General features: G+C 42.2%; 1 protein-coding gene across 1 annotated transcript; it reads left to right on the top strand.

Moving 5' to 3' along the window:
* The first annotated feature begins 5,294 nt into the window (after positions 1-5,294).
* On the top strand, positions 5,295-14,572 carry LOC145414892 (C-type lectin BfL-1-like). The gene is made up of 5 exons (XM_080284309.1): positions 5,295-5,354; positions 10,192-10,317; positions 11,949-12,120; positions 13,549-13,645; positions 14,379-14,572. Exons 1-5 carry the CDS (start codon positions 5,295-5,297, stop codon positions 14,530-14,532), a joined length of 609 nt encoding a protein of 202 aa, XP_080140435.1. The 3' UTR covers positions 14,533-14,572.
* The last annotated feature ends 2,258 nt before the right edge of the window (positions 14,573-16,830 follow it).

Raw genomic sequence — 16,830 nt, 5'->3', positions numbered from 1 at the left:
CGGTGCCTCATCTCTCACTGGTGACGGCGCCCGCAACTACTGCAGGGGCCTTGGAGGTGGCTGGGCTGCTGTGGCCATCAGCTCCGGGGATGAGTACAACTTCCTCAAGAGCGCCATCAGCAGCCGTAAGTTCGGGGACGGAAAGGAAGGGAAGGAATGAAGGAGAGGACAGGACGGTGTAAGCTGGGGCAGGCAGATTTAGGGTGGGAAAGATAGAGGGTTTGCAGGGATGGGTGGGACAAAGGGGGAAAAATGGAGAATGCTGGAGCTGAGAGGAGGATTTAAGGTAAGGGAAAATGAACGGCCAGGAGTGGGGGTTTGTGGGATTTAGAATAGGAAAGAAAGAGAAGGATGGAGGGGGAAGGGTATTTATGGTAGGAATGAATGAAAGGGCAGGAGCAGGGAAGGGGATTAGGGTAAGAAAGATTTTGAGAGCAGGAGGAACAGGAGGGGAGGAAGACAAGGCTGGAAAGTTCGAGAAGCTAGGAAAGGGCAGGGGGAGGGAGACAGAAGGAGAGGACTGGAGGGAAGGAGAGCATATAGGAGAGAAGGAGAAGGTAGGGGGGAAGAAGAAGGGCGAAGACAAAGTAGGAATGAGCAAAAGGATAGGAAAGGACGCGGATGGGGGAGAGGAGCTGGATTAGGGAAGGAGAGGGTAAAGTAGGAAAGAGAATGAAGGAAGGAGAGGGTAAATGATAGAAGGAGAGGATAAAGAAGAGGCGTACACAAAAATAGGGCTACTACAGTGGTATGGGTGGAGGGTGGACGCTGTGACTATACTGAGGACAACATCGGGAACAGTTACATCAAGAACATCAACAATGGACGTAAGGAGAGGCCGAGAGGGAAGGGGAGGAGGGAACGAGGAGAGAGGATAGGAGAGAGTAAGAATGGAAAGAGAGGGAACTTGGTGGAAGGGTAGGCAGGAGGGGAGGGGGAAGGTTGGAAGGAGAGGGTAGGTGGGCAGCAAAGATTGTAGGAGAAGGCAGGGGTGTGGGTGTAAGGAAATGAGAAAATACGACACTTCGATATAATTAATGCTTGATGGAGCCCCACCACATATCAGGACGCGTCCACACGTGTACTCGAGCATGCGTTGACAAAATAGCTAGTAACATGTTTGGGGTATTTGAACAGACGTATGGAAGCGCGCTACAGTGCGGCTTAAAACCTGGTGGTAGCGGAGGTGTTGTGATAAGTGTGTCCATGCGAAGCAGCTGAGACTTCATCATGATGTTTCCAGCATGATCTTGATGCTGCTGCTCCCGGCATGTTTGCATCTTGTTCGTTATTGTGTTGTTTACATGTTGGCAGCACTTGTTCCACCACACGTGTGGACGCGCACGAACAATGAGAGTTAATATATGATTTGATGAGCATTTTGCCAGTCTGTGAATATGACATCAGAACTAACAGATTGACCCCTGGAGATTTGGTCCTGTGAAGCTTTTTTCCTTTGGGGTGTTGCTAATAAAGAGGTTTACAAATACAAACCAATCAACAGTCACGAACTTAGACTTTGTGACGTAACACAAGATTTGCTTGATGATATTTTGCAAAAATCAGCTGAAAATATAGACGTGCGACTTCAGACATGCGTTCAAAACCCTCATTCTCTACTAAAATTGCAGTTTGTGCAAATTAGATATTTGTACAGAGTGTACTGAAAGAACTGATATGTTGTCTTTTTTAGTAAGGGAGAAATACAATTTTAAAAACAGGATATTACTTTATTAACGCCATGTGTAAATTCAGTCTCTTGCCTATACGAGGATTATCTCAACTGAACAGTAATTACCTGTCTTTGTTCTACAGAGCAATACATCTGGACCGGAGGAATTGGGCTCAACAGGAACTGGAGGTGGGACAACGGCGAGCCTTTCCGCTTCGCTGACTGGTCCCACACTGGAGGGTGAGTTGCACAGTCATGGTCACTATACTCCGTTTACTCTAACTTGATCTAAAATTACCATCTCCCTCTTGAATATTGGTTTGTAGCAACAGAATATGATGCTAGAATGAAAAAAGAGCTATGAAAAAGATCCAGTGCCATTGCATTGTCTTTTTCTGACACCGAGCACCGTGAAATACATTGCAAAAAGAAAAAACTCTACCAAGCTAAGGTAAAAGTACTACAGTTGTGGTTCACGTTTGGGGTACTTGTCTCATTAAGAAAAAAAAAAAAAAAAGCGAAAATTCTTAATCGTTATTGTACTGATTGGCAAGAGATTGGAGGTTATGAAACAGTATCCAGGAAACTTAAAAGAACTATTTACCTCGACTTTACCGCCACACAGGACTCTATTTACCCTACCATCAAAAAACCTAACCTAATCATAATATGCCCATCCCTAGTCTCTTTTGTATAACCTGGCTTTATCTGAACTTACGTCAATTAACCTTTTTTTTTTTACCACATCTGCCTTAATATAAACAATAATTTTAAACTAAACCTTACCTATCCTAAGTTCGGCTAATTCAACCTTTACTAACCTAAGACAACCAAACTTAACCTAAACATAATATTATTTTCTCCCTACTCTCGTTAGCTCAACTTACCTTATCATACCCTGCCTTACATAACATATCCTTATCAGCTCTAACCTAACCAACTTAACCTAACAGAAATGTGTATTCTCCCTTCTTTCCTTCAGTAACGGACGTCCTCAGCCTGACAACAGGGAGGGCAACGAGGCTTGTCTTGCCATCCTCAACAACTTCTACAGGGACGGCATCAGGTACCACGACGTCGCCTGCTACCACGAGAAGCCTACCATCTGCGAGAGGAAAGGGGGTGCCGGCAAGTAAAAGAGGAGCGAGTAGCCTGTGAGAGGTAGATTCACAAACCAAACTTTAGTCACTTAATTCCATGTCGTAAATGAGATATGTCTTTGCAGGCGGAACAAGGGCAATAGGTCGCTGAGACATCCAATACCCTTTGTTCTTACTGTGAAAACAAATCGAATTTATGAAGGGAAAATGGACTAATGTTGTGAATCTCAGCCTCTGGACGTCCGTTTCTCCCAAGTGGACACGAGCGCCAGACGCCATCAAGGAGACACGAACGTACTGTTTTGCACAGCCACACAGACATAAGGCTTAGTCACATCCTTTTCACGATCTTTCAAAGGAACTCTTCATTCTGGTACACTGTCTTTTAAGTACTATAAGGAATGGCGGACAAGATAGTGCCCCCCCCGCCCACTATTGTCCATAATTATGATTTCAAACGAAATCATGGCATCATACATGAACCTCTCATCGTCTGGGTTTTAGTTCTCATGGCCTCTAAAACTGTACTCCTCTTCTTCCTTCAAGCACTCTCACTTAAATTTTCCTCTGCCTTATCCGGGATGTTTTCACCAAAATTGTGTGCTTCATGTCTGACTCTGCGCTTCCTCTTCCCTTATTTCCCTCAGAATCAGATGAAACGTTTTATTTTAATCTGATTTTGTCCTTCGCTTTTGGTATAGGATGAATAATACTATTTATTTGCTTTTCTTACGACTGAAATATTTATTTCAGTTACCCATTCAGCTCCACGAGATCCAACTTTTTTTTTTTTTTAGTCATTGGCAAACAATAAATATGACACGAAAAGCTTGTTTCTATTTCCATTGCCCAATGTGTTATGCAAAGGCAGATCTTTATACGGTTGTTCTTACTGCTGCCAGACTATTTAAACTGATAAGCTTTGGCTATTGTGGTAGATGGGAACGTCCACCGTTTCACTATTCACTCACTTGTTGTAGAATTAAGTTCATGTAACCGAACACTAAGTGACAGATCAGACGATCACGTAGCCCAAATTACCGTTTACTACTCTGGGTGGTAAGTAACCAAATAATAGCTTGATGGTTTAGTAAGGCAAGACGTCCCAATCAGATCTGGTATATAAAGGATTACATCCGAGTAGTATTGCAGTTGGGGTTTATCGCATCAAAGTAATAACGCCATTCAGGGAAGAGCCACCGATCACCTTCAACATAAATGTCGGGACTGACTAGCCTAGTCCCAGTCCCTATCTCCATATGGGGATCTTGCTGTACCAGCCAGCAATAAATGTGTTAAGTCTCGCTCATTTAGTTCGAAAATACCGATCTCTAGAAGTGTGAAGGAAATGTTGACTGAGACAGTAGGCCAGCGGATATAACCCTTTCCTTCTGATGACATGATTTTAATTATGTCTTAGCCATGGCGGATGGTGGCTTCAAGTGATTTGTCTGTCTGTCCGTGCGTGCCTTCGTTCGTGCAGGGGTCCATGCGTCGGTAACACCAAGATCTAAAGACTAGATCTTGGGTAACACCATTGTTGGCGCAGCATAACTTGAACCAGTCTACGGAGTTCCACCAAACTTTTGTCAGTGATGCGGAATGAAGAGATGTCGAACTGACTGAGTCAGCTATGTCAAGGGGTGAAAGGTCAAGGTCATATTGGTTCGAATCAGTTTATCCTTGTGGACATGGTATCTCCTGAAGCCCTCGCCGGATTTTAACTAAACTTCTGTCAACCACACAGCATGAAGGGATGATGATGGAATTAGACCAGCAAGGTCAAAGGGTCAAAGGTCAAGGTAATATGGGTGAAGGCGCGATATCTTTTGAATCGTTCGACGAATTTCGACCAAACTTTTATCAATGATACAGTATGAAGGGACGATGAACCGATTAGGTCAGCAATTCCAGGGGTCAAAGGTCAAGGCCATATTAGTTTATCCTTGTGGGCGCGATGTCTCCTGAACCCCTAGACGGATTTCGACCAAACTTTTGTCAGCGATACAGTATGAAAGGACAATGAACTGAGTAGGTCAGCAAGGCCACGAAGGTTGTATGGCGAGTCCGTCCACAAGGCTTGGAGGTGGCATACTTGACGATGCTTTGCGTCAGCAGCTCGTCGGCCGAGTTCTCGGCGTGCCGGAGTTCTCGGCGTTTCATTTTATTCAGGTTATTGTCGGACGATTATATTCTATTTATGAACGACTTTTCCAACTGGAGGGGTTAGGTATGGCATTCATTAACTCCAACAGGACGAGGGGTGTTTCCAGAGGTGAGTAAAATCGTGTGAAGGTGGCAGTAGTGAAATAGATAATACGTCATCGGACTGAAGGGTCTAAAATTGATTCACTTTCTTCTGATAAATGACGAGGCAATAAACAGTGACTTACCAAACACAAATGCAATAATCAAAGCCTAAAAAAAAAAATCAAAATAATATGAGAGATTTCCATAAATGTTCGACTCAGAAGGGGATCTATCCAGGGTAGTCTGGAAATAACGCTCCCCTAAACACTCAGATGTCGGTTATCTTGTGTCTTGGGGGTATGTCACAGTCTGCTGGTGTGGGTGTGGGTGAGGTACGTTGAGTAGCTAAAGAATAAGCGATGCAAGACAGAAACAGATAATAATGATCAGCCGCCCCAGAAACACAAAAATGTTGCGGAATGAAAGAGGTGCAGTGCAATCTTTTGAGGATAGGGAAAACTAATGTGGAAAACAGAAATTATAAAATGTATGGAAAATTTATGAAATCCAAGTGGTAAAGGACCTACGAACAGTAATTGACAGAGATTTAAAATTTTCGGAACATCTAACACAAAAGGCAAAGAAATCAAACAGATTGGTCGTTTAAAGAGAGCGAATTTTGTAGCTTTATATGACGAGATATGTATGTCACTCTGCATTTGGAATACGTAAATTAAGCTGGTGTCCGTATATGGTTAGAGATATAGAGTTACTTGAAAATGTCCTGCGTCGAGCTACAAACTAGTGCCCACCTTAAGTGGCCTACCACTTCAAGAGGAAAAACTTAACCTTCCTACTCTCGACTATAGATAATCATGTGGATATATGATTGAGATCTATAAGACTATAAGTGGAATATATAATGAAGAAATCTGTGGGAATCTTTTAGGCGTGAGGATTCTGCAACACGAGGACATGAAGATCTTCAGACAGAGATCAGGACTCAGTGTAAGAAAATACACGTTATTTAAAAGGATCGTAACCAATTGGAATAGTCTGTCAGCTTCAGTCGTCAGCTCTACTTCTGTCCTTGACTTTGAATGGAGTCCGGACAGAGCAGGGAAAATGCAAGAACAGAAATTAGTGCATATATCAGTTATACAGCACGAATCCCTCGATCACCATACAGACCATGAGAGTGATCTAAAGCTGGAGTCACAGGCTTATTGGCCTCTTCCAGAAGTCATCTCTGAGTTTCTGTTTTTTTTTTTTTTTTTTAATAGATAATGAATGAAGGAAGCAAAAACAAAGAGGAAAAAAATAACTCCATGTGCCTAAAGGCATCCTCCATTCATAAAATACCCATAACAACTGGACTTGAACTGAAGTGGATCAAATGTATGTGGGAAACAACTCCCAGGAAGCGAATTCCAGAGAGTAGTACCGTAGTTCTGAGGATAAATGAATTTTGATAAGCAGAGGTTCTGCACTGCGGGGGAGAGAGTGTGAATTCATGGGCGCTCCCAGCTGCCCGAGTATTTCGGGAGAAAATGTGAAGGGGAGGAACAACTGAAGCCAGTTCGTCTGAACACTTACGGTAAAAATATCTATAAAATAATGCTAAAGAAGCAACATCTCTACGTACTGATAATGGAGGAAGGTCTTGCGTGATGGCAGAATTATTGATTAATCTAATGGCTTTAATTTGAATTTTGTCCAACTGCCTCAATGCAACCGCTCCACATCCACTCCACAGTGGTGAACAGTATTCGATCTGAGAACGCACATGTTTAGTGTCGCCATAGTTTCCAAAAATAACATACAAGAGGATATGAAGATGCAATAAGGAAAATAAATCGCTGAGAAAGAAGTGTTACGAACTTCCTAAAGCCCCTTAGAATACAACGTTTAGATCTCAGAGAGGGAAAGAAAGCCCCCTATTACGACACACATATGGTTTACATCCCACATACAGAGCGCAGTCAGCGACCACTCTGAGAAGCCACACTCCTATCATCGTCACGTGCTTCTGAAATTTTTCTCAATATTTGATGTGGTTAAAAGATTTAACCCCTTCAGTCTGATGACGTATTTTAAGATATGGGAATGTCTCCAACAGCGGGCCTATCAACCAGTCACAACTACGGATTCTCGCATGCAAGGCAGTTCACTCTCGGGAATCCCCATATAAATGCAATATTTTCGCTTCCTGAGGATTTTCACACACGAGGTGCTTCGCTCTAGCTAAGTCCCATGAGGTGCTTTGGATGAACGACGCGCCATAATCTCGCATCTATCTAGCATTTCTGTGCTTCTTTATTTCATCCTTTCCATCTACAGTACAGACAATTTTACTAAGTTTTGAAGAGATTTCCCGAACATTAGAGGTTAGATATAGGCTTCATTTACCGCTTCAGTGCAATAGGTCCCTCCAAGCTCAGCAAAACAGTGTGAAGGCAGCAAAAGTAGATCTCTCTCTCTCTCTCTCTCTCTCTCTCTCTCTCTCTCTCTATACGTGTATATATATATATATATATATATATATATATATACAGTATCTATCTATCTATCTATCTGTATAGAATAAAACAGAGGAAGGAAAAATAAATGAACAAAAAAAAAATCCATGCGCCAGATTACTGGTGTCCTCTGTTCATAAAATATCTGTAACAGACTTGAACAGCTGTGGGTTGAAGTTTGGAGGGAAACGAGTCACCGGATTTAAAGGGCAAATCAAGTAACCTTTTGTTCAGCCTCTTCACCACGATGACATTTTTTTTGTATCTTTTAATCTTGTCATGCACAGATTTCACTTACCCTGGGAGAAATCTTTCGTAATGGAGGGGTGGGGTTCTGGGGAGGGGAAGGAGGCTGGGAAGTATAAAAGGGTCGGACGAAATCTCTGCAGCACACTCAACTCGGCAAGGTAGGGCTAAAGGTGGTAGCAGGAGGGAGAGGAGAAATGGTGTGAGAGGGAGAAAAGTGGCTGAAGAAGAAAAAAGTAGTGATTGCATAGGAGGAGAAAGGGTGAAAAGTCTTAGAAAGAAAGTGCAAAGAGAGAGAGAGAAAGACAAGTGATGCAAAGAGATAAAAAAAAAATTCTTGGATAGTTGTAGTGGAAACTAACCGGATTTAAAAAGAGTTTAATATATTTTGAAAAAGAATAGAGAGAAAGATGGATTTAATTAGAAGTTTCTGTGTACGCACTTTTGGAAACTGTTTATGGAGAATATGCAACAGTTTCGGTCCAGGTCGGGAAAAAGTTCTTGTATTTTCTAATTATCCATTTGAATAGTTCACATCACTGTGGAATCAGGACAGGCAACTGACTTAGCTTTAGGAGTTACATTTTTACTCTATTTAACATAAGACGATATAACTTAGCTGTGGGAGATTTCAGAACTAGAAGGTTATAAAAAGTCAGATGTTGAATCTGAGTGGAATAGAGAAATTAGCTAACGAGAGAGAGGAGATTCTGAACTAAAGCGAAGGAGGGTGAGGGATGATTGGCAGTGTGAGGGAAAATGAGATGAGAACGTGAGAAATTATGGTGAGGGAGAGTGATGATGATGAGGGAGAGTGATGGTGATGAGGGATAGTGATGATGATGGAGATTGATATACTATAGAGGGTAATTTTGTCCAGGCTTACGATTGACTATAGTATTTTATTCAGATGTTTGAAACCAAGCAACTAATCCCGTCAATAATATAACGTGTTTTTCTACTTTATTACGATTTTCAAACGATTTCACTCTGATGCGGAGAGAGTTAGATATAGCAAGACCTCTCCCAAAAGCTGCATAAAATCGCCTGGAGGAGCAAAAATAAATCAACGAAGCGCATCACAAGATTGAAAGGATTTAAAACGATCTCTGTTAACCTTTTGATATCCAATCATTGAAGTCTTCTGTGCAGGCTATTACAAGACGATTTCCTTCAGTCCTGTAGTCAAAGAATTAAGGCAGCTGATGGTAGTGAGTGGTGACAGTGTGTTAAAATGAGAAGTGATGAAAGCCAGACTGGGGACGAGTGATGATGATGACGATTAGGACAGTGAGGGGAGGTGGGGAAATGCGAGACATGGTGGTGATGATAAGGGTGAATGAGTTCAGGCAAGAGTGAGGTATGATAAAATTAGTGAGAAATGATGATATGAGAGAAGGTTAAAATCATTATACTAGATTCTCTCTCTCTCTCTCTCTCTCTCTCTCTCTAGCCAAATCAATGTCAGTCTAGTTAATCTTCTATACAGGAAGGGCAAGGGCAAAGAAACCGTGTCCTTGCTTCTTCCTTCTTGTAATAATGAAAGCCTTAGTTTAAATACGAAAGTTGCTTAATGCTAGGGTAGAAGCTGTGTGTGTGTGTGTGTGTGTGTGTGTGTGTGTGTGTGTGTGTGTGTGTGTGTGTGTGCTATTCATCATTTTTTTTTTCACAGTCTTCTCTTTCACTTCTTTCACCAGCGTCACTTAGTCTCACATGTTTCTTCTTCACTACACAGTCATAACACCCATAACACTGCCACCACGGTAGTCCATTTCAATCCATGCTTCTTCTTCACTATGACCTCCATTCCACACACGAAAGCTCATATTCCCAATGCAGTTAATTCAACCAGCTAATCCATCTTAATCTAAGTTTCGATTTCACTACAACAGCCCTTACCCGCATTTTAATCCACGTTTTTCCTTCACTATGACCCTCAATCCGCGAAATTTCTTTAATTCATGCTTCTCCCCCACTCTGACCGTCAGTGCCGTGTGCCCAACAGACTGAATTCATTTTCCCAATAATGCTGATCTAATTTAACGCACATTACCTCTTCAAAAACCAGCTAACTTATTTTGATTCATGTTTCTCACTCACTACGACCTCTCACACATGGGGTTCATGGTGCTAATATAGTCAGTCTAACGCCATTCTATATTTGTTTTCCACTACGACTCCTAAACCCTCCAGTTTTAATCCATGTTTCTCTAACACTATAACCGCCACATACCCTCTTCACTACGATTCTCAAAAACTCAAACTTAATCTAGTGCACGTTTCTTTCTCTTTACGACCGCCACAGAAATCATATATTTGTTCTTCACCACTGCTCCCCAACCCGCCAGCTTATTTTAATCTATGTTTCTCCATCACTATGACTGAAGCACATCCGTCTCACTACAGCTCCGCAATTCGCTGCCTTATTTTAATCCACGTTTCTTTCTCACTTCAACTGCCACAGATGAGGTTCGTGATCCTGTTGTGCCTGGTGGTGGTGGTGGCGTCCCAGTTCCGCGGCAGTCGACGTAAGTCCTTCAGGTCTGGCAGCTTCGGCCGTGGCGGCGGCTCAAGGCGCTCAAGCGGAGGGGTAAGTCAAGGGGACGTGATCTCGTTATTAATGAAGGTTTTGTAGTAATTTTTCCCCACGAGTTATTGTGCAGATAACAAATTGATAATTTCTTTCATATTAATTTATATTCTAGTATCGACAAAGCTTGCTTGAGTAACGTGCAAGAGAACACGTTGGTGTAGTATACAATATACACCATTTAGGAATGGATGTTTCCATAGGCGTATGAGACAACATTGCGATATCTTTTTCATAGACGTTCAGAAGAACACTGCCCTGAAAAGTCTTAGGTCATTCTGACCGCATAAACACTATATGTAATATCTAACAAAGTAACAAAATAATATTTTTTTTTCTAAATTATAATTTCACTTATCAGATAATTCGGCAACGTTTCTAAATGATAAAACTGAATCTTTGGTACTGCAGTTGATAAAAAAAACATGTTCACATTCAAACTGCTTATACGCACACTGATAATCATAAAATTTAACGCAGCAAAGCAAAAAAGAATATAAAGATAATCTGCGTTGAAAAAGTCAGTTTTTACCCTAATATTGTCATACGAGGCGGGATTACCGCTCCTTAGTCCCCCTGTCCCCATGCTTTATACACCTGTGGACACCTGGAAGCTTCCTGTCGAGCATAGAACACTTCCCGTTTTGTATTGTCATGACGTTGGGATGCTGACTATACCCTGTTTACTTCAGAAAGACACTGGTGCCGAACGAAACGGCGCTTCAAAAGCTATTGCACCTAAAAAATTAAGTGAAAGAACACGCTGACAAGTGAAACAACAAGCTGATCAGCAAAATAACAAGCTGATGAGCAAAATATATGGCTAATAAATGAAATACAGTAATTGAATAACAGGCTGGTAAGTGCAATAACAGACTATGAAGTGAAATAACAGGCTAATATGTGAAATAACAGGCTGATAAGTGGAATGACAGGCAGGCAAGCGAAATAAGAGACTGGTAACGCTAAGTGAAATGACAAACTGATATGAGATATAACGAGTTTACTTCATACCCAGGTATTAACAAGACAGCAGCTTACATAGGAACACCTCAAGGCTCCATTTGTGTCGGTTAATGAATCTCCCCAGCATCTTTTCATGACCCGTTTATTTTTGGATGTGACAAATTAATGCGCAGAGGAACTGCATAGTGGGCTACAGTAGTCAAAGGGTTAATGAAGGCTGTATTAACTCCTCCGGGTTGAAAAATTACTCCAAATCTTAACAATGGTGCAATGTGCGGAATAATACTTATAATGATGGAAAAGCGGTTACATATGCTCCAAAGCCACTCAGAACACGAAGCTCTGACTGTACAGCCTCCTTATCCTCATCCTCTTCCTCATCCTCATCCAAATCCTCTTCCTCATCATTATCCCCATCCTCATCCCCATCCTCGTCCTCTTCCTACTCCTCTTCATCCACCCCATCCACTTCCTTTTCATCCTCACCATCCTCCTCCTCTTCCTCCTCCTCCTTCTGCTCCTCCTCTTCTTCCTCCTCTTCTTCATCTTCCTCTTCTTTCTCTTTTTTTTCTTCTTCTTCCCCCCCTCTTCGCTCTCTCCCTCTCTCTGTTTTTTTTTTTTCTTTTAATGACGAGACTAATATAAATATTGCGTCTCTCCCTCAGGCTGACGGAACCTTCGGCGGCTCCGAGTACCATTACTCCTGGCTCCACGGTGCCTCATCTCTCACTGGTGACCGCGCCCGTAGCTACTGCAGGGGCCTTGGCGGTGGCTGGGCTGCTGTGGGTATCAGCTCAGGAGAAGAGTACGACTTCCTCAAGAGCGCCATCAGCAGCCGTAAGTACGGGGACGGAGTGGGAGGGAACTGGGGAAGGAATGAAGAAGAGGACGGAAGTGTGGAAGCTGGGGCAGGCAGATTTACGGCAGGAAAAATGCAGGGCAGGAAAGGATAGGTTGGGCTAAGATTTAAAAAAAAAAAAAAAATGGAGAATGCAGGAGTGAAGGAGGTGGACTTAGGATGGAAGAAAATGAAAGGGCAGGAGTGGGGATGGTTGGGATTTAGAAGAGGAAAGGATAGACTTTGTGACGTAATAGGAAAGAATGAAAGGGTAGGAGGAGAGAGAGTCGAGGTTAGGGTAAGAATGATGGAGAGGGCAAGGGGAATTGTAGGGGTGAAGACAAGGCTGGGAAATTCGAGAGGATCTGAAAGGACAGGGGAAGGGAGACAGAAGGAGAGGATTGGAGGGAAGGAGAGCATATAGGAGAGAAGGAGAGGGCAGGGGGAAGAAGGGGGGGAGGAGACAAAGTAGGAAAGAGCGAAAGAATAGGAAAGGACGGGGGAGGGACAGGTCGGGAGACGGAGAGAGAGGATAAGAGAGAAGGAGAGGGGCGAAAGGAAGGAGAAGGCATTTGATGGAAGGAGAGGATAAGAAAGATAAGGAAGAGGTGTCCACAAACATAGGGCTACTACAGTGGTATGGGAGAAGGTGGACGGCTGTGACTACTGAGGACAACAGCGGGAACAGCTACTTCAAGAACATTAACAATGGACGTAAGTAGAGGCAGAGAGGGAAGGGACGGAGGGAACGAGGAGGGAGGATAGGAGAGGGCTTGAATGGAAAGAGAGGGAACTTGGTGGAAGGGCAGGCAGGAGGGGAGGGGAAAGGTTGGAAAGACTAGGTGGGCAGCAGAGATTGTAGGAGAGGGCCGGGGAGAGGATGTGAGAGAATGAGATAATAAAACACTTCGGTACGATTAATGAATGACGGAGCCCAACACATTTTACACTGAGAGGTCATACATGGTTTGATGAACATTTTCCCGGTCTGTGAATAAGACGTCAGAACCAACAGAATTACCCCTAGAGTTTGGTCCCGTGAAGCTTTTTTCTTTTGGAGGTTTGGTAATAAAGAGGTTTACAAGTACAAACCAAAGACAATCAACAATTATAAACTTAGACTTTGTGACGTAATACAAGATCTGCCTGATAAACTTTTTCAGTAATTTGCTGAAAATACATCCGTGCGACTTCGACATGCGTTGAAAATGCTCATTCTCTACTAAAATTGCAGTTTGTTCAAATTAGATATTAGTAAATGGTACAGATGCATTGAAAGAATTATTTGTTGACTTTTATACAATGGGAGAAACACAATAAAAAACAACAACAGGATATTACTTTATTAACGCCATGTTTAAATTCAGTCTCTTGCCTATACGAGGATTATCTCATTTGAATAATAATTACCTGTCTTTGTTCTACAGAAAAATACATCTGGACCGGAGGAAAAGGGCTGAACAGGAACTGGAGGTGGGACAACGGCGAGCCTTTCCGCTTCACTGACTGGTCCCACACTGGAGGGTGAGTTGCACAGTCATGGTCACTATACACCTTTTACTCTAACTTGGCATAAAATTACCATTTTCTTCTCTTGAGTAGTGGCTCGTAGCAACAGAATACAATGCTAGTATGAAAAAGAGCTATGAAAAAGATGCAAAGCCATAGCATTGTCTTTTTCTGACACCGAGCACCGTGAAATACATTGCAAAAAGAAAAAACTCTGCCAAGCCAAGGTAAAAGTGGTACAGCTGTGGTGCATGTTTGGGGTACTTGTCTCATTAAAAAAAAATCGAAAATTCTTAATCGTTACTGTACTGATTGGCAAGAGATTGGAGGTTATGACAGTTTCCAGGCAATTTAAAGAAACTATTTACCTCGACTTTATCGCCGCACCGTAATCTATATTCCCTAACCTCACAAAAGCTAACCTAATAATAATGTGTCCCTCCTAGTCTCTTTTGTATAACCTAACTTTATCTGAACTTACGTCAGTTAATCTTTGTTTACCACAGCTGCCTTAAGTTAATCTTACTAATCTTGACTTAATCTAACCTTAACCTATCCTAAGTTTGGTTAATTCAACTTTAACTACCCTAAGACAACCAAACTTAACCTAAACATAATATTATTTTCTCGCTACTATCGTTAGCTCAACTTACCTTATCATACCCTGCCTTACATAACATTTCCTTATCAGCTCTAATCTAACCAACTTAACCTAACAGTAATGTGTATTCTCCCTTCTTTCCTTCAGTAACCGACGTCCTCAGCCTGACAACAGGGAGGGCAACGAGGCTTGTCTTGCCATCCTGAACGACTTCTACAGGGACGGCATCAAGTACCACGACGTCGCCTGCTACCACGAGAAGCCTACCATCTGCGAGAGGAAAGGGGGTGCCGGCAAGTAAGAGAGGAGCAAGCAGCCTGTAAGAGGTAGATTCACAAACCAAACTTTAGTCACTTAATTCCATGACGTAAATGAGATATGTCTTTGCAGCGGGACAAGGGCAATAGGTCGCTGAGACATCCAATACCCTTTGTTCTTACTGTGAAAACAAATCGAAATTAATGAAGGGAAAAATGACTGAAAGTTATGTTGTGAAGTTCCCCTCTGGAAGTCCGTTTTTTCCCAGGCGGACACGAGCTCTGAAATCCACAGCCATACAGACATAAGGCATATCCACATCCCTGAAAGTCATGCGCTGTTCTTTTTCACGATCTTTCAAAGGAACTCTACATTCTGGTGTATTGTCTTTCAAGAACTACAGGGGTTGGTGAATAAGTGGGCGTTCCACACCCTCCATTGGCCATAATTATGATTTCAAACAGTTCCATGGCATCACACACTAACCTCTCATAGTCTGGGTTTTAGTTCTCTCGGCCTTTAAAACTGTGCACCATTTCTTCTTTCGCTCACTCACGCTGACAGTTTCGTCTGCCTTTAACCGGAATGTTTTCACCATAACTGTGTGCTTTATCTCTTTGACTCTTCGCTACCTCTTCCTTTATTTCCTTTAGAATCAGATGAAACTTTTTACTTTAATCTGATTTTGTCTTTCACCTTTGGCTTAGGATGAATGATAGTATTTATTTGCCTTTCTTACGACTCAAGTATTTATTTCAGTCATCCATTCAGGTCCACGACATCCGACTTTTTTTTTTTTTTTTTTAGTCATTGGCAAACAATAAATATGACACGAAAAGCTTGTTTCTGTTTCCATTGCCCAGTGTGTGTTGCTTAGGAAGATCTTTATACAGTTGTTACCTCCGCCAACGAATTTGGAGGAGGTCATGTATTCACCTGTGTTTATCTGTTTGTCCACACGATATCTCCAAAAGGTCCCAATGAATTTCAATGAAATTGTGAAGAAGGGTGGGCCATGGGCCATGATAGAATTTATTAAATTTTGGTGCGGATCTGGATCCGGATCTGGACCCTATGTATCTCCCACAATATCTCCAAAAGTTCTCGAATGAATTTAAATAAAATTTTGTGGAAGAGTGGGCCATGGGTCAAGGAGCAATTGATTAAACTTCGGGGCGGATCCGGATCCTATGTATTCCTCCAATATCTTACTGCAGCCAGACTATTCAGTTCAGCTTAAATGAACCCCCAAGTTAGTGACAGAGTTAAGGAAAGCTGTATCCAACTCCTTCAAATAGAAAGGCTATTCAAAGCGAAGTAAAATCGTTAGGGGATAGCTCAGAGTAAATAATACATCCTCGTAGAGAAAGAGAAATGGGAGAATGAAGAAAGGGGCATTAGGAACAAGGTGGAAAGATGAACTATATTAGGTCTGTTTTCATCTGACGAAACTGAACCACTCCAACCACTTGGAAACTAAGTCATAACTGCACAGAATTTGATGAGCCTCAGTCATGGGGTGGGAATTAGTCTCTTTGGTTACTAATCAAATTCACCCTCCGGTCTAATTACACTTGATCATCGACTGAACTGAAATGGGTTACGGATCGTCGTCAAGGTAGAAATAACGCTCCAGTGTGAGTTTCAAGTGTGAGCCCAGATACACAAACGAACTTAGTCAATTTCTTTGCATTCTTGGGCGGATCAGACTGGTGGACTCATTTTGTTTCCTCCTAGTCTCTGTTCATTCAGCAACGTAACTGTGAAAGTGGATGCAAAACGACTACTGGGAATCGTATTCACAGAAGATTTGCGACTTAGCACACATTGATTTTCTGCCGTAACATTAAACCTATTGCGATTGACGAGCATGGATTTGAGCTTTCATCTTGGATTTTGTATTGTAATCGTGCAGAATCTTCTTTTGTCTCTTAAATTCCACAAAAGCAAATTCAAGTGACGAAAGAAAAACAAAATCGTAAGTTACTTTGTTTTGCAGGAAGGCCAAGGACTGAAATGTGCAGAGCTGTTTCATATCTACTTCGTCCACTATCTTTTCCCTTACTGCCATTATCTTTCTCTGCCTTAGTGCCATACGAGTAAAGGGTAAGTTCTGCACTGCAGCAACCTATGGCGTTGTTTTATACTCTTGGCTAAATGTACCCCATATAATTCGTTGAACCAGGCAGAAAAAAATCATAATCCATATATGTTTTTGTATTATATATAAGCTACGAGTGCGGATGTTTCAATATGGCTGCCGAAGCCATACGCTCGCGACGGAGATAACCTCTCCAAACTATAGCTCAGTGGACCCAGATCATGTATGTGCAGAAAAGCT

Source organism: Coenobita brevimanus, chromosome 101, assembly GCF_032717465.1.
Source record: "Coenobita brevimanus isolate Jiangsu-jjx chromosome 101, ASM3271746v2, whole genome shotgun sequence".
NCBI classification, from domain to species: Eukaryota; Metazoa; Arthropoda; class Malacostraca; order Decapoda; family Coenobitidae; genus Coenobita; species Coenobita brevimanus.
The sequence above is the reverse complement of the archived record's forward strand: the minus strand, read 5'-3'. Positions and strand labels throughout refer to the sequence as shown.